The 22,709-nt window shown below is 47.0% G+C and overlaps 4 protein-coding genes across 6 annotated transcripts; all 4 read left to right on the plus strand.

Annotated features, from left to right (window-relative positions):
- Positions 1–4,204: 4,204 nt before the first annotated feature.
- On the plus strand, positions 4,205–5,769 carry LOC125549515 (uncharacterized). Its single transcript, XM_048712918.2, has 2 exons — positions 4,205–4,598; positions 4,827–5,769. The coding sequence occupies exons 1-2, from the start codon at positions 4,319–4,321 to the stop codon at positions 5,555–5,557; spliced, it is 1,011 nt and encodes a 336-aa protein (XP_048568875.1). The 5' UTR covers positions 4,205–4,318; the 3' UTR covers positions 5,558–5,769.
- A 4,773-nt stretch (positions 5,770–10,542) lies between these two features.
- On the plus strand, positions 10,543–22,492 carry LOC125546290 (putative disease resistance protein RGA4). Of its 3 annotated transcripts, none has more exons than XM_087514335.1 (4): positions 10,543–10,802; positions 13,044–16,909; positions 17,314–17,584; positions 21,973–22,492. In XM_087514335.1, exons 2-3 carry the CDS (start codon positions 13,576–13,578, stop codon positions 17,364–17,366), a joined length of 3,387 nt encoding a protein of 1,128 aa, XP_087370461.1. In that variant the 5' UTR covers positions 10,543–10,802; positions 13,044–13,575; the 3' UTR covers positions 17,367–17,584; positions 21,973–22,492. The 3 variants fall into 3 exon arrangements, with proteins under 3 accessions (XP_087370461.1, XP_087370462.1, XP_087370460.1); XM_087514336.1 differs by lacking the exon at positions 21,973–22,492 and adding an exon at positions 18,074–18,198; XM_087514334.1 differs by lacking the exon at positions 21,973–22,492 and adding an exon at positions 17,934–18,068.
- Positions 13,151–13,574, plus strand: LOC147982356 (uncharacterized). The gene is made up of 2 exons (XM_087516283.1): positions 13,151–13,457; positions 13,522–13,574. Exons 1-2 carry the CDS (start codon positions 13,151–13,153, stop codon positions 13,572–13,574), a joined length of 360 nt encoding a protein of 119 aa, XP_087372409.1.
- Positions 17,835–22,492, plus strand: LOC125547360 (putative disease resistance protein RGA4; the record flags this gene model as incomplete). The annotated part of the gene is made up of 2 exons (XM_087514337.1): positions 17,835–21,405; positions 21,973–22,492. A coding segment is annotated over one exon (3,333 nt), but the record flags the coding sequence as incomplete, so codon positions are not given.
- Positions 22,493–22,709: the final 217 nt, after the last annotated feature.

Genomic DNA, 22,709 nt, shown 5'->3' on the forward strand with positions numbered 1-22,709 from the left:
TAATGCCATCCGCGCTTAAAGCAAACCATACATTCCTTGGGTCCTTTGCAAACTCATCCCAGTACTTTCTCTCGATTTTTCTCCACTGCGACCCGTCAGCGGGTGCTCTCAACTTCCCATCTTTTTTTCGGTTCTCACTATGCCATCGCATCAACTTGGCAAGCTCTTCGTTTTTGAACAGACGTTTCAACCGTGGTATTATAGGAGCATACCACATCACCTTCGCAGGAACCCTCTTCCTGGGGGGCTCGCCGTCAACATCACCAGGGTCATCTCATCTGATCTTATACCGCAATGCATCGCATACCGGGCATGCGTTCAGATCCATGTATGCATCCGCGGTAGAGGATGCAGTCATTAGGGCATGCATGTATCTTCTCCACCTCCAATCCTAGAGGGCATACGACCTTCTTTGTTGCGTATGTACTGTCGGGCAATTCGTTATCCTTTGGAAGCTTCTTCTTCAATATTTTCAGTAGCTCCTCAAATCCTTTGTCAGCCACAGCATTCTCTGCCTTCCACTGCAGCAATTCCAGTACGGTACCGAGCTTTGTGTTGCCATCTTCGCAATTGGGGTATAACCCTTTTTTGTGATCCTCTAACATGCGATCGAACTTCAGCTTCTCCTTTTGACTAATGCATTGCGTCCTTGCATCGACAATGACCCGGTGGAGATCATCATCATTGGGCACATCGTCTGGTTCCTCTTGATCTTCAGCAGCTTCACCCGTGGCAGCATCATTGGGCACATCGTCTGGTTCCTCTTGATCTTCACCAGCTCCCCCCGTTGCAGCATCACCGTATTCAGGAGGCACATAGTTGTCATCGTACTCTTCTTCTTTGCCGTCTTCCATCATAACCCCTATCTCTCCGTGCCTCGTCCAAACATTATAGTGTTGCATGAAACCCTTGTAAAGCAGGTGGGAGTGAAGGATTTTCCGGTTAGAGTAAGACCTCGTATTCCCACATTCAGTGCATGGACAACACATAAAACCATTCTGCTTGTTTGCCTCAACCGCATCGAGAAACTCATGCACGCCCTTAATGTACTCGCGGGTGTGTCTGTCATCGTACATCCATTCACTAGTAGAAAAGGGGGCTTTGGTCCAGGCCGGGTAATCCCATTAGTCCCGGTTCAGTCTAGAACCGGGACCAATGGGGGCATTGGTCCCTATTCGTGAGCCCAGGGGGCCGGCTGGGCCACGTGGGCCATTGGTCCCGGTTCATCTGGACCTTTTGGTCCCGGTTGGTGGGATGAACCGGGACCAATGGGCCTCGCTCCTGGCCCACAACCATTGGTCCCGGTTCGTGCCTCAAACCGGGACTAAAGATTAGACCTTTAGTCCCGGTTTGAGGCACGAACCGGGACTAATGGGGATGAGACCTTTAGTCCCGGTTCGTGCCACGAACCGGTACTAAAGGTCCCATTTTCAAACTCTACCCCCCCCCCCCCCCCCGTGGATCGCCTTTTTAGTTTAAAAAAAATAAAAGAAAATGATGGAAATGTCAAAAAAAATAAAAGAAAATAAGTTTCCCATGTGATATGTGGTCTAGTTGTTGGGAAAATTTGCAAATGTGAATTTTGACTTTATTTGCAAAATCTCTCTGAAATTTGTAAAAATGGGCATAACTTTTGCATACTAACTCGGATGAAAAAGTTTTTTATATGAAAAATCATCTACTCGAAAAGTTACATCCGAATTTAACTGGGGGAACCCCGTTAAACATTTTCAAAATCCTGAAAAACCTAATAGAAAAATAGTTACGGGGCTTTTAAGATCTAGAGTGAAAAAAATCGAAAAAAATTCAAACAGTGGGCAAACTGTGGTCAAACAATGGTCAAACTAATTAATCTAGAATATTATTGTTACTAAATAATTATTTCAGTTATTTCAATTTTGGTCAAATCTGGTCAAACTGTGGTCAAACAATGGTCAAACTAATTATTCAAGAAATATTAGTGTTACTAAATAATTATTGTTTTTTAAAACAATAGTTTCAAAATAAAACTATGAAATGTGTCACTTCATGCTCAAGCAAAATTCCTGAAGGTTAATAGGATTGACATCTTAGTATTGTCAGGAAAACAACAAGTGCAGACTTGGAGCGAGGGAGAATAGAACCCGGAAGTTAAGCGTGCTCAGGCTGGGGGAGTGGGAGGATGGGTGACCGTTCGGGAAGTTAGATGATTTGGAATGATGAGGGGTGGTGATTACAGACTAGAGGTTAAAATAATTTAGAAATTTGAAAATAAAAAAAAATTCAAAAATTTTTTTCAAAAAAAAAACTATAAAATTTCCTTTAGTCCCGGTTGTTGTGGTGTTACCAACCGGGACTAAAGGTGGAGCTCCACGTGGCCGCGCCCTTTAGTCCCGGTTCTGGATTGAATCGGGACTAAAGGGAGAGGCATTAGTACCGACATTTTAGTCCCGGTTCCAGAACCGGGACTAAAGGCCCTTATGAACTGGGACTGAAGGCCCTTTTTTACTAGTGATTGCTGGTTCATCTGCGTGCATTATATATAATTAAGTGTCCAAATTAATAGAAGTTCATCATCACATTAAAACCAAAGTGCATACATAGTTCTCATCTAACAACATATAGCTCTCCAGAGCATCTAATTAATTAAACCATACATTGAAACTATGTAAAACATTTCAATGCGAAAACAAATGGTACTAATGCCTCTCCCTTTAGTCCCGATTCAATCCAGAACCGGGACTAAAGGCCCTTATGAACTGGGACTGAAGGCCCTTTTTTACTAGTGATTGCTGGTTCATCTGCGTGCATTATATATAATTAAGTGTCCAAATTAATAGAAGTTCATCATCACATTAAAACCAAAGTGCATACATAGTTCTCATCTAACAACATATAGCTCTCCAGAGCATCTAATTAATTAAACCATACATTGAAACTATGTAAAACATTTCAATGCGAAAAAAAATGCGATCATAATCGCAACCAAGGTAACAATTGATCCAACGGCATAATGATACCAAGCCTCGGTATGAATGGCATATTTTCTAATCTTTGTAATCTTCAAGCGCATTGCATCCATCTTGATCTTGTGATTATCAACGACATCCGCAACATGCAACTCCAATATCATCTTCTCCTCCTCAATTTTTTTAATTTTTTCCTTCAACAAATTGTTTTCTTCTTCAACTAAATTTAACCTCTCGACAATAGGGTCGGTTGGCATTTCCGATTCACATACATCCTAGATAAATAAAATCTATGTCACGTTGGTCGGCATAATTTTCATAAACAATAAATGAACCAATAGTTATAAAGATAATATACATACCACATCCGAATCATAGACAGGACGAGGGCCGACGGGGGCGGATACCAAAACCATCGCACTATATAAGATGCAATAATAAATGTAAGAAAATGATACAAGTATCTATCTAAACATACAAGTAAGAATATTTTTTCTTTCAGAAAGAAGATAAGAAAAGGAGGCTCACCACGGTGGTGTCGGTGATGAGATCGGCGCGGGTGATCGACGGCGGTGAAGACGGGGACGGGGCGTGACGGACCGCTAAATCTAGACAAATCTCGAGGAAAATGGAGCTTGGAGGTCGAGCTTCGAGAGAAGAAAGCTTAAGTAGTGTGGCTCGGGCATTCCATCGAACACCTCATGTGCATAGGAGGTGAGCTAGAGCACCACAAAGCCCTCTCCCTCTCGGCCAGAAAAAACAGAGCACTGTGCTTTGCTCTTGCGCGAGGGGGTATATATAGGCACTTCATTGATCCTGGTTGGTGGCATGAACCGGGACTAAAGGGGAGCCTTTGGTCCCGGTTCAAGCCACCAACCGGGACCAATGATGATGGGCCAGGAGCGAGGCCCATTGGTCCCGGTTTATCCCACCAACCGGGACCAAAAGGTCCAGATGAACCGGAACCAATGACCCACGTGGCCCGGCCGGCCCCCTGGGCTCAAAGCTCTACAGGTAGCTAGCAGCTAGGACGATGCGTAAAATGCAGTGCACGGTCACATGCAGCAAAGAAAATCAAACTAATAACGTATCTTTATACGTGTGCATGCTCTTCTGTCTAGTAGAAAATTAACGTAGCTATGTTGTCGGCCACCTTTGTGTCCCCCTACGCCACTTCACCTCCACTTCACTTCCGACTATCCCCGGCCATCCCGGCCCCAAAGTCCACCCTTCCATCTCCCATAAGAATCCCACAACTCCACCTAGCTAGCTCCCACACACAACCCACAGATACATCATCATCTGATCCACCCACAGGTAGATCGAGCATACAATTGGCTCCATCCACAGCTAGCTAGCTCTCGCCGGCGATGGCGGCGAAGCGGCAGGCAGGCTGGTGCTTGCTGGCCGTCGTTCTGGTAGTGACGCTGGCGGTGGCGTCGGCGCAGCCCGGAGTGGGCGGGTCGGGAAGGAAAGGCAAGGTGAAGGTGCCGCCGGGCAAGTTCGAGACGGTGACGTTCGCCAAGAACAACAAGCGCAAGTACGAGGTGGCCTGCACCGACAACCGTGGCCCGCCCTGCGTCGTCTCCTGCCCCAAGACCTGCCCCAACAAGTGCCTCGCCTTCTGCGAGTACTGCATGACCTTCTGCAGTACGTGCTTACGACGCTCTTTTCCTTTCCCTTTAAATTGTTCCAAGTCTAACTTCTACTCCTTCTATCCAATAACATAACATGTTATAGCAACCAGTGTATGAGTATACATATTATCTAACCTATATCGACAGAAAGAAAGAAGAACATGCTACTAATATCTACCGCATCAATAATAGACTATCATCCGATGAATCTAATTAACGAAACTACGGCAATATCATGCAGTGTGCGACATGTTCCCGGGCACGTCGTGCGGGGACCCACGCTTCACGGGCGGCGACGGCAACACCTTCTACTTCCACGGCAAGAAAGACCAGGACTTCTGCGTCGTCTCTGACAAGGACATCCACATCAACGCGCACTTCATTGGCAACCACAACCCCGATATGAAGCGTGACTTCACGTGGGTGCAGGCCCTCGGTGTCACCTTCGTCCACGGCGGCGCCGACCACCGCCTCTACGTAGGTGCCAAGAAGGTCGTCGAGTGGGACGAGGAGGAGGACCATGTTCAGATCACCCTCGACGGGGTGCCCGTGGAGGTGGAGGCCGGCAAGAATGCCCAATGGGTCTCTAGGGCCATGCCGGGGCTCTCCGTCACTCGCACTGACACGGTGAACACCGTCGTCGTGGAGCTCGACGGCGTGTTCAGCATCTCGGCCAACGCCGTGCCCATCACTGATGAGGACTCCCGGATCCACAACTATGGGAAGACCGAGAAGGACAGCCTCGTGCACCTTGACCTCGGGTTCAAGTTCCACACCATTACTAATGGCGTGGACGGTGTGCTCGGCCAGACCTACCGCTCCGACTACATCAGCAAGGTCAACGTCACGGCCAAGATGCCCATCATGGGCGGCGCACCCAAGTACCTCTCGGCCAGCCTCTTCTCCACAGACTGCGCCGTCTCCCGGTTCCACCGTAACGGTGACGCGGCCATCGAGACGTTCGCCTCATAAACCATTGGTTCATGGATCCTACACGAGAAATAAACAAATATCAACCGGAAGGGAGTGCAATCATCTCCATCATGTTGTTGTGGAGTATATATGTGTGCATCTCACACGATTAAGGTTGTGAAATAAGTTTCAAGTCAATAATTGAAGCAAAGTGTATACCATGTTAGTAACTTCACATTTTTTAAGAAAAGAAGCATCGTGCTTACATAGTACCTTCCTAGAGCCAAAAGCAATATCCGCTGAGCCTTGCCTTTTTTGTTTTGTTTTAAGACAACCTTGAGCCTTGCCGAGCTTGCACAATGTACCACTGATTGATAAGAGATTACATATGTGCGCGGATGAAGCCGCCGCACGCCTCCTCCCCTCGAGGAAAGAACTTAGGGTTCCTCTGACCCCCATAGGTGCCGCCGCCGCTCGCCTCGTCTCTAGTAGCCCTAGGGCCATGGAGGTGAGGTGGACCCCAGCCCTTGCCGGTGGGAGAGATCTTGCTCCGTTTTTTGGTGTTTTCGTGAGTTTGTTTAAAGTTTATGTCCTACTCAGCAAGATGAGGCAACGACTCCTTGATGGTGGAATAACATTTTCCCCACCCGGCTCCCGTTCCAGTGGTGCGCCTAACATCATTGGAGGGTGTGTTGAGGTGTATCTCCGCCATATTTCGTAGTATTTGATCTGTGCTGGTCTTCGATGGATCCACTTGGATCCAGTCTTTGTTCGTCTTTATTCATGTGTCTACAGGTTGGATGCTTTTAATCTATACTCCCTCTGTAAACTAATATAAGAGCGTTTAGATCACTACTTTAGTATTCTAAACGCTCTTATATTAGTTTACGGAGGGAGTACTTCACTTCATCGACGGGAGTTGTTGTTCTGGTGTGCTGGTCCTGTGGGGCCTTAGCACGGCGACTTCCCGACTATCTACTACTATAAGTTTGGCCCGACTCCAATGAGGGAGGTGTGATGACGGCGGCGCGCCTTCGGCTCGCTTCAGTGTTCGTAGTCGTCGCTAGGTGGTCTACGGATATGGACGTATTTTTTTTCTGTGTTCTTTGTACTGAAATGGCATGATAAATAGATCAGAAAGTTTTCTAGGAAAAAAAATGTACCACTGATCATAGTTGGGCTTGGGCCTGAATGTGGTAGTGTGAGACACCAGCCTAATCGAATGTGAAAATGAGTGGGCTTCGAGACCTTCCCCCAGTGCCTTGCCTGGCGCTCGCACACGGCTACATGGGTTGCGGCCCGATAGCCTCCTGTTACTTGCTCGCTCAGCAACATTGGAGTCTCATCTATAAAAAAGCAACACTGGAGCCACTAACGAGTGGATAAGGGCATCTTCAGCCGTTGGCCTTTCAGGAGGGACAAAAAATCGTCCCCTGAGGGCGCACCGGCGCTAAACCGCGCATTGGGGGCGTGATGCCCCCAGTCACGGCCCCCCACTGGTTTTTAAAATGTTCAAATTCGGCGCAAACACAACGCAAACACGGGCAAGTTCGTTCAAATTTAAACATATTTTACAAAAAAAAGAAAAAAAAACTACCGCGGGCTACCCCGCCGCCCGCCTCGCCGCCCGCCCACGTAGTCGTCGCGCGACCACCGCATGGCGTCCTCGTCGGAGAAGCCGCATCGGGCTATCTCCTCGTACTCCTGGGGGAGGCTGGACTCCACCTTGGGCTCGACGAGGGCGCCGGAGCTGCGGGTACGCGCGCTGACAGGCGTGTCCTGGGGCTCCGGCTTGACGGGGCGGAGGTGCAGGCAGGGAGAGCCGCCGGAGCTGCGGGTACGCGCGCTGATAGGCGTGTCCTGGGGCTCCCGCTTGACGGGGCGGAGGTGGAGGCAGGGAGAGCCGTCGGACGAGGAGGAGGACACCCCGGTCTCCATGCGCCTCGGCGTCCAGGAGCTTCCCCGGCGGCGTGAGAAGGACGGGGGAGCGGGGTACTCGAGGCGCGGCGTGTTGCCACCCTCGATGTACTCGAGGACGGACTCCAACGTGCGCCCGGGCACGCCCCACCACCGCCGCCGGCCGGCGGCGTTGAACCTGCCGGAGGGCACGACGCCGTTGGTGGCCTCGAGCTGCTCGTCGTGCCGGCGGCGGAAGTACGGCTCCCAGATTGGGCTGTCGGGGACGTACCGGGGCCCCTCTCTCGCCGCACGCGGCAGGGACGAGCGGATGCGTGCGATCTCCGCACGCCGCGCCGCGCCGGTGGGTACCGGGGGCACCGGCACACCGCCAGCGCTGATCCTCCACGCCCCGGCACCCGCATGTCCGGCGGGACCGGGTACTCGGCCTCGAAAAGGAGGCGAGCCTCGTCCTCGTGCAGATGACGGCGCCCGAACCCGTTCGCCGTCGCCTGGGAAACGCTCGACCATGCTTTTCTCAATTGGTGACGGCGAGAGGAGGAAAGGGGGAGAAATGAGCGCGTCGTCGGTGGATGATCGGGGTGAGTCTCTCTGGCGCGCTTGCAGTCGGCTTTTATAGGCGGAGACGCCGCGTGGTAGGCTTGGCCGGCGCGTTACGCGTGGCGTGATTGCGTGGCGGCCGAGGGACACGTCGCCCAGCCTTCACTGCGCCGCCCGTGAGGCATCAATGGAGGCTGACCGGCGCGGCAGCACGCGGCAGCTTTGGCATTGATTCGCCGCGGGAAACGAGGCGATGAGGACGACGAAGGGGCGAGAAGAGAGTAGAGTCGCTGACGTGGCGGGCCCGCGGCTCTTCGCGCCAAAAACGATTCGCCCGGCGCCCCCGAGCGACTCCCAGCGCGCCGGGTTCGGGCTGGGTCCGTCGACGCCAATTTCAGCCCGAGCCGGCGAAAACTGGGCTCTTGGGGGCGCGACTGGGCCGATTTTTTGGCGCTGGCGGACGAAAAAACGCCTGAGGGACCTTCTTGGAGGCGCGGCTAGAGATGCCCTAACCCCACGCAGTGAGCAATTCCTGGCACTACCATCGCTCCCAGTGCACCCATGTGGCACACCCCCAACGCCGACATGTGTTGCACGCCAGCGCACCACGCGGGAGCACGGGTTTGTTTTCCTTTTCTCGACACGTATTTGGGATTTTTATTCAGCTGTTGCCTAGATTTTCCTAGGTTTTGGTGGAATTTTTTTAAGAAATAGTAGAGAATTGACTTTAAATAAACTATAAGTTTTTTAGAAAAAAAACATGAATTTGAAAAATGCTCATGAACTTGGAAAAAATCACAAACTTGAAACATGTTCTCTGAATTGAGAAAAAGTTCATGAATTTGAAAGAAATCATGAAGATGAAAAGTGTAAACAGCTTTAAAAAATGTCCATGAATTTGATTTTTTGGGTGAATTGAATAAAATTCCACAATAGACAAATTCACAAAGCTAAACAGTAAGATTGGGATTTTCAGAAAGTTCGTCTTTAAAATAGGAAAAAGAAAAAGGAAACAAACAAAGACCAACCTGAAAAAGCGCAGAGGAAAACCGCCCTAGAAAAACCAATGGAACCTTCCCCCAAAATCTACATGGGCCGGCCTATATAGGAACTAAACTCACCCGCCGCTTAGAATGTTGTGCTCTCGGCTCATTCTCACTCAACCTCATCATGGTCGTCTGATCTGTGCAGTAAGAAATCTCGGCCACCAGGTCTGAATGAGCAGCACAAGGAGCTCCATGAAAATAATAATTACATACTCTAAGCATCTTAGAACAAGCGTCACAATAAGCAGCGAGGGGAGTCACACGGCCTCCCATTGGGTCGAAGACGAATGCTCTCCACCGCCATTGACCCAGGTCAGAAGAGCCATCAACAAAGCACATCTCTGGTCACCACCAAAGATGTAGAGATGTGCCCACAAGGCCGCAACAAAGGCCTCCTTTTGACCCATAGAAGGGCCTGGAGCTGGAGGTTGAAGGAGTTGTGGCCGTAGAAGAAGAACCGCATTCCCCTCACAACATAGAGAGACCATGAACTACCGAACAGCAGACCAAGCCTCGTCATCTTACTCGCCTTGTAACCGTCGTGCCTAGAAAACGTTGGGATGATCACACTGAATTTCTCTTCCTCATCCTTTACAAGAGTGTCCTCCTATTCGTCCCTTTTCTCTGCGGAAGCGACCGCGCCAATGACAAGACTGATCTGTGCTCGTCGCGTTGGACGTGAAGCCGCGGCCACCATCCAGCGCAGTTGTCGAGGCACTCTAATGTAGCTGTGTCATGTGGCGTTAACCCTTAATCATGTCCAATGTATACAATCAGACACCATGTATTTGTATCAACCCAGCCAACCCAGGCAACCAAACGCCAGGCAAAATTCGCTCCCGCAATGCATGTAACCAAACGATGTGCAGATCATGATTAGTTGTCTGATGCCCAACTAGGACAAGTATGCAAGGAGCAAAAAAGATGCAGGTAACCAAACATGCTCATAATTTTTTTCTAAATATGGTAATTGTACCGGGCGAATGTTCGTTGCAGGGGAGATGGTAAGCGGACCATCTTTGTTGGCAGTTTTAGTTGTAAAACGAGACCAAACGACGGTAGATTTTAAACGAAGATTTGCCTTCTCGGGGAGAAATTGCCATGTCGCCTGAAGAAACTGCCACCTCTCCCCACCCCCTCAACTAAAACCGCCACGGAATCGAGAAGCAACTTGTGATTGGTTGGTTAGGAGGACAGTGGTATCCCAGCAAACCAGAGTTCACATGGTTATTCCTGGGTTTATTCCAGACTTCTGGCGATGTTCGTTCAGTGAGAGGACACGTTTCCATTGACTGCGAGGCATCTATGGTGACTTCGTAAAATCTCAATATGCTATGCCGACGCAGTCTCTTCGAGGTGCTCATAGAGGTACGATATACGTGCATGTGTTCATAGAGATGAGTGTATGCTCGTGTATGTGAGCTTCAATTTTAGTGTGTTAAGAAAACTGCCCGGGAATCAGTGGCAAATGCCGCTCTCTCTGGCTAAGGGGTCCAAAATAAATAATGTTATCAGCTTGGAAACATACGTGGATGGATATGGTGCTTCCCACACAAAAATCCCCCTCCAAGAATCTGAATCCCCTAGCCCGTGCTGTGCTGCGCCGCCGGACGAATCGGAGCGCGGCGCCGCCGGGTACGGAGCAAGCCTCCGACCTCCTCGACAGTGTCCACACCCGGACCTCACCTAGCCCCTGGAGCGCCCCCGGGTTCGGCACGAGACGGCCGCCGGGCGCGGGGGCGGGCCTCTCCCACCCCATTTCCAGGTTCAGCGCCAAGGTTCTCACCGTTGGGTGCGCGAAGGTACTATCCTCTGCTTCCATTTTTCTTCAGAAGCAATCATAACCAATTATTCACTGATAAGATGCCACTGGGATGGGATCCCGATATCTTCTCATGAAATCATTTCACTGAAAACAAAGGGCTCTATGAACTGAATTCACAGAATAATCAAGACAGATTGAACCGTATTAACACTGGTATATGTTGGTGCCTGGGAATATGGTTGAACTAGAATCTGGACCCTACGAAAGTGTGGCCATTTAATGGCATGTTCTAGCTTCGAGGGCGATGAAATTGTAACCTTTTATTCTACTCCCTCCGTTCGGAATTACTTGTCACAAAAATGGTTGTATCTACAACTAAAATACATCTAGATACATTCATTTCTTGGACGAGTAATTCCGAACGGAGGGAGTAGTTGCCATGTGATTCCAAGCCTCACACATTTTTTTTCTTATTCACACGACGCAATTGTGCGATCTCAACTTCTACAAGCACAGTGCTGTGGAACTGTTCTGAAACCAGAGGGGCGTATACTATGCTGGGGATGGCTTGTATTGTATCTTCTTCTATAGGACCGGTTTTTGAATGTTTACAAATACAGGCAAATTGCACAGTATGCTGTTCTATTTTCCGTTGAACTGAAAGTCTGAATCCACTTAATGTGCAAAGACCTAGGACCATCAGAGAATCAGTAGTACCATCCATTCTGTTCGAATAGACACATATCTTTAAACTTACAAACTGCTACTACCTTTTATGAGGCACCAGATGTTTCATTGCTTGCGGCAGTTGTTGTGGCTCCATGGCATTGACCTCCCAGGAGTACCTTCACTCTGAATATTCTCGAATTTTTCCAGCTCAAGTGTCATGCTATTTTCTGTTTGCACATGTGTCGCAATTACTTTGTTACATCAGAGACAGTCCATATGTCCCAGGTGTATGCTGTTCATTTGTGCGTTTAACCGAAACCAGTTAATGCAAAGTATGGAACTACAACCATCAGAGAAGTGCAAGTATAGAACTACAACCATCAGACTGTATCGTTGAGCTGTAACCAGTTAATGCAAAGTATACAGCTACAATCATCAGAGAAGTAGGGATACAAACTGCTAGCTGTAATGTGGCACCATACAAGTCATTGCCTGCTGCATTCGTTGTTTTCTGGCGCTTTACGCCCAGGAACTACCTTTGGAGATGTTCTTGAATTTACTAGCTCGGACACCATGCCATTTGCCTATCTGTTACACTCTTACAGTCTTACAGTTACCATGTTGTTACATGATCTCCCTTTTTTTTGCATTTCTATTTTGCTAGATAACCCAGGATTTTGAGCTAAATGCAGCCTCTAAATGCAGGGAAATAATAGCCTGTATCTTTTCTGTAGAACCGGGGTTTGTGTGTTTACAGATACAAGGAAATGTGCAGTATGCTGTTCTATTTTCCGTTGAACTGAAACCACTTAATGTGCAAAGGCCTAGGACCATCAGAGAAGTAGTACCATCAACTCTGTTCACATAGACACATACCTGTAGGGATACAAACTGCTAAGTGCTATGAGGCACCGCACCACATATTTCATTGCTTGCTGCAGTTGTTGTGGTTCCATGGCATTGACCTCCCAGGAGTACCTTCACTCTGAATATTCTCGAATTTTTCCAGCTCAAGTGTCATGCTATTTTCTGTTTCCACATGTGTCGCAATTACTTTGTTAGATCAGAGACAGTACATTTGTCCCAGGCGTATGCTGTTCATTTGTGCGTTTAACCGAAACCAGTTAATGCAAAGTATAGAACTACAACCATCAGAGAAGTGCCAGTATAGAACTACAACCATCAGACTGTACCGTTGAACTGAAACCAGTTAATGCAAAGTATAGGACCATCAGAGAACTAGACAAGTGTCGGTTTCATCGTTCTGTTCACATGCCTATGAGGCACCAGATAAGGCATTGCTTGCTGCATGGGTTGTTATGTGTCATTTACGCCCAGGAACTGCCTTTGGAGTTGGAGATGTTCTGGAATTTACTAGCTCAGGGCTCAGGCACCATGCTATTTTCCTATGTGTTACAATACCATGCTATTTACGCCCAGGATCCCCCTTTGGTTTGCAGTTCTACTTTGCTGGATAACCCAGGGTTTTGAGCTGAATGCAGCCTTTTAATCCACAGGCAGTAAATCTGCTACATTCCAAGCGATGCTATTAATGCATCATTTATAGTAACATCCTGGTAATCTTACTTTGAGTACATATGTTTTGCAGACCCGGGCGATCAAGATATGCAATAGAGTATTTCAGTGGATCAGGGATCTCACACCACCATTTTTTTCTCCTCCACCTTGGACTGCAGTTGTGTGTTGCGAGCTCAGATGGCAGAGCTGGTGGCCACCATGGTGGTCGGGCCACTGCTCTCAGTCGTGAAGGACAAGATGTCCAGCTACATGCTTGACCAGTACAAGGTGATGGAGGGCATGGAGGAGCAGCACAGGGTGCTCAAGCGCAAGCTGCCGGCCATCCTGGACGTCATCGATGACGCTGAGCAGACTGCATCCCACAGAGCAGGGGCCAAGGCTTGGCTCGAGGAGGTCAAGAGGGTGGCCTACGAGGCTAACGGGCTCTTCGACGAGTTCAACTACGAGGCGCTCCGCCGCAAGGCCAGGAAGAACGGGCACTATGGCGAGCTTGGCTTCAATGCAGTAAAGCTCCTCACCACCCACAATCGTTTTTCATTCCGCGACAGGATGGGAAGAAGCTGTGCAGGATTGTGCAGGCCATCGAAGTCCTTGTGGCTGAGATGAACGCCTTTGGGTTTAAGTATCAGCAGCAAGCACCAGAGTCCATGCGGTGGAGGCAGATGGACCATGTTATCTTCGATCCGAAGAAAATCATCAGCAGATCGAGAAGCCAAGATACTAAGAATGTTGTTGGTACACTACTTGGTCAAGCCAACAATGCGGATCTCTCGGTCTTTCCCATCGTTGGAGTAGGGGGCCTAGGCAAGACCACCTTGGCGCAGCTAATTTACAATGAACCTGAAATTCAGAAGCATTTCGAGTTGCTGATCTGGGTTTGTGTCTCTGACAGCTTTGATGTGGATTCCCTGGCTAAAAGAATAGTTCCATTTCATCTAGAAAAAGATGTAGTTGAAGCAGCAGCTTCCAAGAAAAGCCCACTGGATAGTCTTCAAGACGTACTAAACGGGCATAGGTACCTCCTTGTATTGGATGACGTCTGGAACCGAGAAAGTGATAAGTGGGAAAAGCTCAAGGTCCGCCTTACACATGGTGCCAACGGCAGTGTGGTTCTGACAACTACTCGTGATGAAGGAGTCGCAAAAATAATGGGTACAGTTAAACCCTATAATCTTGCAGCTTTGGAGGATAACTTCATAAAGGAAATTATTGAGACAAGAGCATTCAGTTTGCAGAAGGAAGAGGAAAGGCCTTCTGTGCTAGTTAATATGGTTGATGAGATCGTGAAGAGATGTCGTGGCTCTCCTTTGGCCACAACAGCGCTGGGCTCTGTGCTGCGTACAAAGACAAGTGAAGAAGAATGGAAGGCTATATCAAGTAGAAGCAACATTTGCACCGAGGAGTCTGGAATTTTACCAATACTCAAGCTCAGCTACAATGACTTGTCATCACAGATGAATCAGTGCTTTGCTTTCTGTGCTGTTTTCCCCAAGGATTACGAGATTGATGTAGACAAACTGATCCAACTATGGATCGCACATGGCTTCATCCAGGACCACAAAGAAGTTAGTCCTGAAACCATTGGCAACCGGATTTTCAGCGAGTTGGCCTCAAGTTCATTCTTTGTGGATGTGAAGCAAGGAAAAGCCACATCCTATGAACGCATGGTGGGGGGTAGTTATTACAAACGTACATGTAAAATCCATGATCTTATGCATGATGTTGCGCTGTCTACAATGGAGAATGAATGTGGTTTTGCACCCGAGGAACCAAATCGGATAGAGTGGCTTCCAGATACAGCCCGCCACTTACTTTTGTCTTGTGAAAAACCAGAAATTGTTTTGAATGATTCTCTGGCAAGAAAATCTCCAGCTATTCAGACACTTCTGTGTGATAGTTATATGGAACACCCACTGCAGCATTTGTCAAAATATAGCACCTTGAAGGCACTACAGCTCCATACGCGGAGAAGTTCATTCCCCTTAAAATCAAAGCATCTTCATCACCTAAGGTACCTTGATCTCTCAAGAAGTGATTTTGAAGCACTTCCTGAAGATATAAGCATTCTATATAACCTGCAAACATTGAAAATCTTTGGCTGTCAAGAACTGCGTCGGCTTCCAAGACAAATGAAGTATATGACTGCCCTCCGTCACCTCTACAGTCATGATTGTCCAAAGATGAGCGGCATGCCTGGTGACCTCCGGAAACTCATGTCCCTTCAGACGCTTACGTGTTTTGTAGCAGGCCGTACTAGCTCTGAGTGCAGCAATGTTGGAGAGTTGCAGCATTTAAATCTTGGTGGTCAGCTAGAGCTAAATCAGCTAGAGAATGTGACAGAAGAAGATGCAAAAGCAGCAAATCTCGGAAAGAAGAAGGAACTCCGAGAACTGACATTAAAATGGACTATTGGTTCTAGGGATGATGCAAGGGTGCTTGAGTGTCTCAAGCCTCATGATGACCTGCAGTCTCTAAGGATAGAATCCTACGGAGGCACCACATTCCCAACATGGATGGCTATGTCGCGAAACATGGTTGAAATCCATCTTTCCTATTGTAAAAACCTACAATGGCTATTCAGTTCTAGTGCATCCTTCAGTTTTCCAAATCTGAAGGAGTTTACACTTCGAGGTCTGGAATGTTTGGAGGGATGGTGGGAATCAAGTAATGAGGAACAAGGAAAAGAGGTAATATTTCCTCAGCTTGAGAAGTTGCATATTCTTGACTGTGCAAAGCTGACAACATTACCAGCAACACTGCTTGGAGAATCTTACGGTAGGATGGAACGGTCAGCATTTCCTACGTTGAAGGTTCTTGAATTGAGATACTTGAGGAGCTTTGAGAGATGGGATGCTGTCGATGGACCTCAAGGAGCAGAGATAATGTTTCCTCAGCTTGAGGAGTTGTATGTTGCACACTGTGGAAAGATCAAAGCATCATCAGGACAACAAAAGGTTTGTCCAAAGCTGACAACAAAAGCTGAATCACGGAAGCTCCGTGTTTTAGAGATGCAGAGCAGTGAGGAAGAGATGTTCCTGTGGATAGCTAGACATGTGACTTCACTGACCAATCTGAAGCTGCAGAACTGTGAAGGCTCGGAAACAACCTCGGCAGCAGCGGCTGATAATAGTTTGACACAAGCGATGAGCGCCATGGAGAATTGGAAACATCACGATTTCCCTCTGGCAGATATGGAGTTAATTGGCTTTAAGTCAGGCGTAACAGAGCTATGTGCAAGCTTTGTACAGCTCCAACGCTTGTGCATCAATGATTGTGCCGCATTTGTCCACTGGCCAGAGAAAGAGTTCCAAAGCTTGGTATCCTTGAGGAGTCTAAACATTATGTCCTGCGAACAACTGGTTGGATACGCAGCCGAGCCATCAACAACAACATCAGAATCCTCGAGCCAGCTCCTGCCATGCCTGGAGTCTCTCAAGATATATGGCTGTACGAGCATGGTAGAGGTCTTCAGACTCCCCGCGTCCCTGAGGAAGATGACGATTCGTGATTGCGCGAAGCTCAGGTCCATATTCAGCAGGAGGCTGCAGCAGCAGGGACAACCATCAGCATCATCTATCGTTCAAGGCTCACCACCTGTATATTCAGAGGTGCTCCCATGCTTAGAAGAGATAGACATACGTGGCTGCGACGGATTAACAGGGGCCCTTGATCTTCCCCCATCCCTCAAGCACATCAGCGTTTATCGGTGCGGCGGGTTGAGGTCAGTGGAATCTCACTCGGGAGAGTTCCCGTCGCTGGAGGGCCTCTCCGTCGGGCTCTGCGAGACCCTGTCATCCCTACCGGATGGCCCACGAGCGTACCCGTCTCTCAGAGTGCTCAAGGTCTACGACTGTCCTGGTATGAAGAAGCTCCCTGCTTGCCTGCAGCAACAGATAGGTAGCCTCGAGGGGGTAACTCTAGATGCCCATCATCAAGGTTAGTGTCCTCCTCTATTTTAGCTGCTGCATTTCAGCAATAAATTCAGACATCCCTTGCTTCCAGATATACCCCTTTTTTCTTAATTCCTTCCAGATTACCGCTAGTCCGCTACTGCTAGAGCTGGATTTAGTGCTCCAGCTAGCGAGATACCTAATTAAAAGAATCGTGTCTCAATTTTTCCATGTAACAGCAAACACGCGTTGCGAAGGCATGTACAAGTGAGTATCATTTAATTGAGTAGTTTAGATATGAATGGTAATAAGTACTGCAAAACCCAAAATCAGAGCAGATGTCTTTCTCGTGTAAATCCTTTGTTCCTCCAGCACACACTTTAATTTCATTGTAAACTTTGATGCTACATTAATACTTAGAAATTTTCTCATGATATCATTTGTGACCAGGACCTATTCTGTCGAAGCCCAAGACATGGATAAATGGCATCTGTAGAGGATAGTTGAGCTGTCGACGTGTGTGTGACACCATCACCATGTGAAGCTATACATATATTTTGAGTTATCTCCTTTTTTTTAAAACGGAGAGCTATCTCCTGATGTCGGTTGTGCATGGTGGAACTGTTTGCTCACACACAACCTAGGTAGAGTAGGACTCATGTCTGGATAAAGTTGGAGTATTTCATGCTTTATGGCAAGAATTCCGTGACACTTGGTTTAGGTATGTCTCTGCATTCTTGTTCTAAATAAGTTTTCCATGACGTTTATACGTCTCCTTCAGTATTGTTTCAGTCAGAGCAAGTATGTATAGAACTGGCCTGGAATGTTCATATTTGTGTGCTATGTAGTATTACTTAATCTTCAGTATATATGCAACTCCTTTATCTTGGACTTGCTAGTCCAGGATTTACCTCCACGTAGCCTTGCAATTGATTCCTGCATGATGTGTACAGCTATTGTCGTAATTACTTTCTGAAAGAAACAAAGTGCTTGCACAACGTTCTTTTCTACACATTAGCAGATCGAGAAGCCAAGATACTAAGAATATTGTTGATACACTATTTTGTCAGGCTAGCAATGCAAATCTCACAGTTGTTCCCATTGTTGGGATAGGGGGGCTAGGCAAGACAACCTTGGCGCAACTCATTTACAATGAACCTGAAGTTCAGAAGCATTTCGAGTTGCTGATATGGGTTTGTGTCTCTGACAGCTTTGATGTGGATTCCTTGGCTCGAAGAATTGTTGACTTTCATCTTAAAAATAGTATAATTAAAGCACCTTTTAAGAAGGGCCCATTGGATAGCCTCCAAATTGTACTAAGCGGGCGTAGATACCTCCTTGTCTTGGATGATGTACGGAACCGAGAGAGCGATAAGTGGAAAAAGCTCGAGGTCCGCCTTACACATGGTGCTAAGGGCAGTGTGGTTTTGGCAACTACTCGTGATGAAGGAGTCACAAAAATAATGGGTACAGTTAAGGCCTATAATCTCGCAGCTTTGGAGGATAACTTTATTGAGGAAATTATCGAGTCAAGAGCATTCAGTCTGCAGAAGGAAGAAGAAAGGCCGGTCATGCTAGTTAATATGGTTGGTGAGATCGCGAAGAGATGTCGTGGCTCTCCTTTGGCTGCAGCCGCACTGGGATCTATGCTGCGTACAAAGACCAGCAAAGAAGAATGGAAGGCTATATCGAGAAGAAGCAACATTTGCACCGAGGAGTCTGGAATTTTACCAATACTGAAGCTCAGCTACAATGACATGTCATCACAGATGAAGCAATGCTTTTCTTTCTGTGCTGTGTTTCCCAAGGATTACGAGATTGACGTGGACAAACTGATCCAACTATGGATCGCACATGGCTTTATCATGGACCAAAAAGAAGTTAGTCCTGAAACCATTGGCAAATGGATTTTCAATGAGCTGACCTCAAGGTTATTCTTTGTGGATGTGAAGAAAGTCCGAGTCTCACGGTATGAATATGCGCGCCCGGTGGTGGGTGATTATCCCAAACATACATGTAAAATTCAAGATCTTATGCATGATGTTGCATTCTCTACAATGGAAAAAGAATGTGCTCTTGCACCTAGGGAACCACGTCAGATTGAGTGGCTTCCAGATACAGCTCGCCACTTATTTTTGTCTTGTGGACAACCAGAAACTATTTTGAATGGATCTGTGGCGAAAAGATCTCTGGCTATCCAGACACTTATGTGTGATTGTTATATAGAAATGGGAGTTCGGTTGCAGCATTTATCAAAATACAACTCTTTGAAGGCATTACGGTTCCTTTTAAATTGGGGCGGACAATTCCATTTGAAACCAAAGCATCTGCATCAGCTAAGGTACCTTGATCTCTCAAGAAGTTATATCGAATCACTTCCTGAAGATATAAGCATTTTATATAGCCTGCAAACATTGAACATATCTTGCTGCTACTCACTTCGTCGGCTTCCAAGACAAATGAAGTATTTGACCGCCCTCCGTCACCTATACACTCATTGTTGTCCGAAGTTGAGGAGCATGCCTGGTGGTCTCCAAAAACTCATGTCCCTGCAGACACTTGCATGTTTTATAGCAGGTCCTACTGGCTCTAAGTGCAGTGCCATTGGAGAGTTGCAACATTTAAACCTTGGTGGTCAGCTAGAGCTAACTCAACTAGAGAATGTGACAGAAGAAGATGCAAAAGCGGCAAATATCGGCAATAAGAAGGAACTGCGAGGCTTGACATTAAAATGGAGTGTTGGTTGTGCTGATGATGCTAGAGTGCTCAAGAGTCTCAAACCTCATGACGGACTGCTGGGTGTAAGGATAGAATCCTACGGAGGCACCACCTTTCCGACATGGATGGCTATGTCGAGAAACATGGTTGAGATCCAACTTTTCCAGTGTGAAAAACTGCAATGGCTATTCGGTTGTGATACCACCTTCACTTTTCCAAATATGAAGGAGCTTACACTACAAGATCTGCATTGTTTGGACAGATGGTGGGAAACAAGTAATGAGGTACAAGGACAAGAGATAATGTTTCCTCGGCTTGAGAAGTTATCTATTGTTAGCTGTGCAAAGTTAACAGCGTTGCCGGACACAACACTGCTTGGAGAACCTCACGATACAATGGCACGGTCAGCATTTCCAGCATTGAAGGAACTCTACTTGGATTTCTTGGACAACTTTTGGAAATGGGAGGCAACCGAGGGAACACAGAGAGGACACATGGTATTTCCTAAGCTTGAGAAACTTACAATTATGAATTGTTCTATCCTGACAGCATTACCGGAAACACCGGCTGATGGAGATTATAGTATGGCACAGTCAGCGTTTCCTGCATTGAAAGTTCTGAAATTGAAATGCTTGAGCAGATTCGAGAGTTGGCATGCAGTCGAAGGATATAAAGGAGAAAACTTAATGTTTCCTCAGCTTGAGCAATTGGTTGTCATACACTGTGAAAATATGACAACTTTATGTGGACAACGGACCTTCCCTAGCCTTCAGGAGATCCGTATCGAGTTTTGTCCAAAGCTGACAACAAAAGCTAAATCACCAAAGCTCAGCATGTTACACATGGAGGGAAATGAGGAAGAGATGTTCCTGTGGGTACCTAGACATATGACATCATTGACCAATCTGAAACTGAAGAACCTTGAAGACACGCAATCAGCCTTGGAGGCGGCTGATCATAGTTTGACACAAGTGGTGGACGCCATGGAAAAATGGAATCAAGATGATTTCCCTATGGCAATTATGCACTTGAGTGGCTTTAAGTCGGGTGTAACTGAGCTATGTGCATGTTTTGTACGGCTTGAATGGTTGTGCATCAATGATTGTGCTGCGCTTGTCCACTGGCCAGAGAAAGAGTTCCAAGGCTTGGTATCCTTGAGGAATCTAGAGATTTCGTACTGCAAGCAACTGGTTGGATACGCACAAGCTCCTGCAGCTGAGCCATCAGCAACATTAGATTCCTCGATTCAGCTCCTGCCAAGCCTCGAGTATCTCAAGATATTTCAGTGTGAAAGCATGGTAGAGATCTTCAAACTCCCTGCATCCCTGAGGAAAATGGAAATTCTTGATTGTTCTAAGCTCAAGTCCATATTCAGTAGGAGGCTGCAACTGGAACAGGGATCATCATCGAATCTTCAAGGGCGATCACCTGTATGTTCGGAGTTGTCGTCATCATCAGCTGTATCCAGGGCGGAGCATTCTCTCTTTCCATGTTTAGAATCTATATACATACGGGGGTGTCATAGCTTAACAGGGATCCTTGATCTTCTGCCGTCGCACAATGAAATTGAAATTACTGTTTGTTAGTGCCGTGAGTCGAGATCAGTGGAATCTCACTCGGGAGAGATGCCATCGTTGTTGGAGAAACTCGAGATCGGAGGATGTGAAACCCTGTCATCCCTACCAGATGGGCTGCAAGCATGCTCGTCTCTCCAAGCTCTTTACATTGGAAACTGTCCTGGTATGAAGAGGCTCCCTACATCTACATGCCTGCAGCAGCGTATGAGCAGCATCGAGAAGAAATGTCTAGATGCCCATCTTGAAGGTATGTACGCATGTCAGTCCGGCTGTCTGTTAATCTTTCACACTCAGCAACAAATTCAGACATCCTTCTAGCAAATTCTGTTTTTTGTTAGAATTTTGTTAGAAACTGCCCTTAGGTTCTCTACATGCCTGCAGCAATCTCTAAGCAGTCTCGAGCTGAAATATCAGATTAATTTGTCACATTTCAGCAACAAATTCAGAATCCTTCCAGATATATTACTGCTTGAGCAGAGTTGTTCTAACTAATACTCCGTAGATAGTACATAATTAAATGAGGAGGGTCTTGAATATTTTTTGGGGGTGTAACAGGAAACATGTACACTTAATAGTTATTACTTACTACAGTAGAGTTTATATTGATGTCAAGGATAACAGCACACACCAAGGAATCAAAGATAACAGTAACAGCGTGACTTGTACTACAACCCGACACCCACAATTGGAAGTGAATATTCCTTTTACCTATAGTCTCTGTTCCTTCGATGCATGCTTTTACAGTGTCAACTTTGATGCTAGATTATCATTTACAAATTTACTGTATGTGACACCATTTGTGATCATTGATCAGGGCCCAGACTACTGAAGCCCAAGACGTGGAGAAATGCCATCCGCAGAGATTAGTGAGCTGTCGGTATGCAACACCATTACCATGGGAAGCATTGTTGGTAGGCTTTGTGTTATACCGAAAAAGGCTTTCGCCCCGCTTTGTGTTATGGTTTGCTACTTGTTTCAAGACTCCATTTTCTCAATGAAAATGGGGGCCATGTGGCCTACTTTGATCGGAAAAAAAAATCACCATGGGAAGCTACCAAGCTGCAGCAGTCAAGCAAAAGATTTGATTATATGCATGGGCCATCGCTATATTTTGGGATATCTTCTGCTGGTGTTGATTGTGCACGGCTCTGCCTTTTCGCAGAACTGTTTCTGTCCATACAGCCTGGATAGAGTAGAGATCATGTTTGAAAAGAGTATGTATTGTCGCGATATCGTTTGCCAACATTCATATGCCAAGAATTCTTTGACATTTGATTTGGGCATGTCACTGTATTTCCTGTCCCAAAGAATGTACTACCAAGTTATGGCATGAACATATGCGTGTTGGCCTCTGATTTGGAACACTTGTGTGAGACCTTTATAATATGGTTTCAGTGAGAGAAAGCATTTACAGAACCTACTGAAACACTCATGGTTGTCAGCTGCATCCTGGACTCGGTGGTCAGCTAGCCTTGCAATGGTGTGGTCAGCTAGCCTTGCAATGGTGTGCTCAGTTAATTAGTTAGTGAGTGTGACCTAGATAAGAGGTGT

This window comes from Triticum urartu, chromosome 3A (assembly GCF_056163025.1).
Source record: "Triticum urartu cultivar PI428250 chromosome 3A, HENAU_Tu73, whole genome shotgun sequence".
NCBI classification, from domain to species: Eukaryota; Viridiplantae; Streptophyta; class Magnoliopsida; order Poales; family Poaceae; genus Triticum; species Triticum urartu.

Coding starts and splice junctions, on each gene's coding strand:
- LOC125549515 (XM_048712918.2), top strand. CDS start 4,319: ATGGCGGCGAAGCGGCAGGCAGGCTGGTGCTTGCTGGCCGTCGTTCTG. Junction 4,599..4,826: donor GTACTGCATGACCTTCTGCA/GTACGTGCTTAC, acceptor AATATCATGCAG/TGTGCGACATGTTCCCGGGC.
- LOC147982356 (XM_087516283.1), top strand. CDS start 13,151: ATGGCAGAGCTGGTGGCCACCATGGTGGTCGGGCCACTGCTCTCAGTC. Junction 13,458..13,521: donor CAGGAAGAACGGGCACTATG/GCGAGCTTGGCT, acceptor ATTCCGCGACAG/GATGGGAAGAAGCTGTGCAG.
- LOC125546290 (XM_087514335.1), top strand. CDS start 13,576: ATGAACGCCTTTGGGTTTAAGTATCAGCAGCAAGCACCAGAGTCCATG. Junction 16,910..17,313: donor TCTAGATGCCCATCATCAAG/GTTAGTGTCCTC, acceptor ATTTGTGACCAG/GACCTATTCTGTCGAAGCCC.